The 2,608-nt window shown below is 56.9% G+C and overlaps 1 protein-coding gene across 2 annotated transcripts; it reads left to right on the top strand.

The window, feature by feature from the left end:
- The first annotated feature begins 409 nt into the window (after positions 1–409).
- Tmem52 (transmembrane protein 52) lies at positions 410–2,244 on the top strand. Of its 2 annotated transcripts, none has more exons than XM_032887345.1 (5): positions 410–598; positions 658–741; positions 858–899; positions 1,387–1,565; positions 1,688–2,244. In XM_032887345.1, the coding sequence occupies exons 1-5, from the start codon at positions 540–542 to the stop codon at positions 1,936–1,938; spliced, it is 615 nt and encodes a 204-aa protein (XP_032743236.1). In that variant the 5' UTR covers positions 410–539; the 3' UTR covers positions 1,939–2,244. The 2 variants fall into 2 exon arrangements, with proteins under 2 accessions (XP_032743236.1, XP_032743226.1); XM_032887335.1 differs by having other exon boundaries at positions 410–605; positions 698–741.
- Positions 2,245–2,608: the final 364 nt, after the last annotated feature.

Raw genomic sequence — 2,608 nt, 5'->3', positions numbered from 1 at the left:
TTTTGGTTCTTTTTTTTGAGCTGGGGACCGAACCCAAGTGTGTGTCTACCATGAGCTAAATCCCCAACCTTTTTTTTTTTTTTAAGATTTATTTATTATGGGGTTGGGGATTTAGCTCAGTAGGGTTAAGGTAAGGCCCCAGTCCCCAAAAAAAAAAAAGGAAAAAAAAAAGATTTATTTATTATATTTAAGTACACTGTCACTGTCTTCAGGCACACCAGAAGAGGGCATCTCACCTCATTACAGATGGTTGTGAGCCACCATGTGGTTGCTGGGATTGAACTCAGGAAGAGAAATCAGTGCTCTTAACCACTGAACCATCTTTCCAGCCCCGCTCTCTCACACTTCTATGGGGGAAAAAACAAACACTAAAACAAACAACAACAACAACAACAACAACAACAACACGGAAAGCAGGGAACAAGGAGGGAAGCAAACCAAAGTGGGCGTGACCCTGGACCTTCAGCTGACAAGGCCCAGGGGCGGGGCCTCACAGAGCTGAGCTGGTGTTGGACTGAGTTCCGCTCCGTCTGCGGAACATGGCCCCGGGGCCATCAGCCACACAGGGGATCCTGCTGCTGCTGCCTCTCCTACCTCTGTCTCAGGTGGGTTGGGCCTCACTAGCTGAGAATCTATGGCAAGTGGGGCGGCCCCCAGTTCGGTCCCGCCCTGCTCTGGCTCACCCTTGTCCCCACAGGTGACGCTGGGTACCGCGGATGGCAACTGTGACCCCTCGGATCAGTAAGTAGCTGGGGGCTACGGGTAGAGGCCGAGCTTGGACCGTGCTGGGACATGCTGGAGCCGGTGGAGTGAGCTAGCAGATACCCCACCCGCTCCAGGTGCCGCTGTCCCCGCAGGTGCCCGCCCCAGGCCCGCTGGAGCAACCTATGGCATGTGGGGTAAGTGGAAACCAACCTGCTAAGCCTCTGAGGTTCTGACAGTTCCTCTGAAGGTAGACCTAGGCTAGGACTGCCAGAACCCCTTCTGCCTCAACCGCTCCATCTACTGCTCCCAACTCCCTCGACACAGTCTGAAGAGCACTTGAGCCCTAGGCAGCCTTGGAAACCAGACCCGACCATCCTCTGCAGAAGGCACAGGACTGTGCAGTTGTCTGGGGACAGCATGTCCTGGGAGTGAACCCAAAGCCACCCCTGGCCAGCACTGGAGAGCCAAGCCAGGACTGGCCCCAGCTGGAAGAGACCAGCACAGGCAGCTCCTCAGGCCTGAAGTCAGCTGAGGAAGTGTTTGGCGTGGAAAGACATCTCTTGCTTTGTTTTCACCTGTCGGTTATCCTGTTTGGGGTGGTTAGGCAGGACAGGCCCCCCGGGCGCAGGTGCCCAGTGACAGAAGGCCAGTCCAGTGGTAGATCCTGCTCTCCCTTGTCAGGCTTACCCTGCTTGCCATATTCCTGATGCTTCTGTGTGGGGTCACAGCCAGTTGTGTACGACTCTGCTGCCTCAGGAAACAGCCTCACACCCAGACCCACACGCCAGCAGCATGGCAGCCCTGTGACGGGACAGTCATCCCTATGGACAGCGACAGCCCTGCACACAGCACGGTGACCTGTGAGTGTCTGGAACCCACTAGTCAGCATGGCGAGGGGGGGGGTACGGGAGGGAGGGGCAGAGGACACCCACCGTGGGGTGAATGCCAAGCCATGTTTATAAACCCACTCTTGTTCCTGCAGCCTACAGCTCCGTGCAGTACCCACTGGGCATGCGGTTGCCCCTGTACTTTGGGGAGCCAGACCCTGACTCCATGGTACCCCCCACCTACAGCCTATACCCTACAGAGCTGCCACCCTCCTATGATGACGTTGTGAAGATGATAAAAGCCAGGGAGGAGGCAGCAGCTCCCTCTGAGAGAACCAACCCTCTGCCAGAGGCCTCTGAGCTAGAGACCACTGGAGGGCCCCAGGAGTCAGGCCCCACTCCCTAGTGGCCCTAGCTGCACCCGTTTGCAAAGGGTGGGTGTTCTTTCTCCTGGAGCCATTAAACCCCAGCCTGGATTCCTGAGACCAAGGAACCCCACCCCTGTCATCCTTCCCCCGGGAAGGCCAGCCATCCAGCACATTGCTGCAGACTCTCGGCCTCATTGCTATGCAATGCCTGGCCAGCCAGCCTGCCCTCCCACCCATCGGGGCCCAGCAGACCCTCACCACGGAGGAGCCTGGATCTTGGAAACTCAAGCCCCACTGGCCTGTCAGCCCTCTGAGGGGAAAATAAAGTTTATGTAAACGTGGTCTCCCCCTTTGTGGAAAAGACTCCAGTGCCCACCCCTGCCCCTGCCCCTGCCCCCAGGTGTCCAGCAGGCCTTAGGTAGCCACCCCAGTGTAAACAGACAGGGCTAGTGGGAGGAGGGGGTCCACCTGTTCTTCCTGTTGGTGTTTAGAGCCCATATCTGGACAGTGGGAAGGGCCAGGGGTCAGAGAAAAGTGATCTCAATTTGTGATCACACACCCTTCTCCAGGCCCACCTCTTCCCTCCAGGTTGGGACTATGAAAAACAGCAGAGTCTGTTTACCTGATACAGACCTGGTGGCAGGGAAGGGAAGGTGTCAGTGGACAGCAGATTCCCTGGGCAGGCCTGCCACAGCCACAGCAGCTCTG

Source organism: Rattus rattus, chromosome 1, assembly GCF_011064425.1.
Source record: "Rattus rattus isolate New Zealand chromosome 1, Rrattus_CSIRO_v1, whole genome shotgun sequence".
Taxonomy (NCBI): Eukaryota; Metazoa; Chordata; class Mammalia; order Rodentia; family Muridae; genus Rattus; species Rattus rattus.
This window is presented reverse-complemented; position numbering and strand designations above follow the sequence as displayed.

What these genes read in the sequence shown, in the direction of transcription:
- Tmem52 (XM_032887345.1), top strand. Translation starts at nt 540, where the DNA reads ATGGCCCCGGGGCCATCAGCCACACAGGGGATCCTGCTGCTGCTGCCT. An exon ending in AACTGTGACCCCTCGGATCA is followed by an intron (nt 742 to 857) that starts GTAAGTAGCTGG and finishes CTGTCCCCGCAG; the next exon opens with GTGCCCGCCCCAGGCCCGCT. An exon ending in AGCAACCTATGGCATGTGGG is followed by an intron (nt 900 to 1,386) that starts GTAAGTGGAAAC and finishes CTCCCTTGTCAG; the next exon opens with GCTTACCCTGCTTGCCATAT.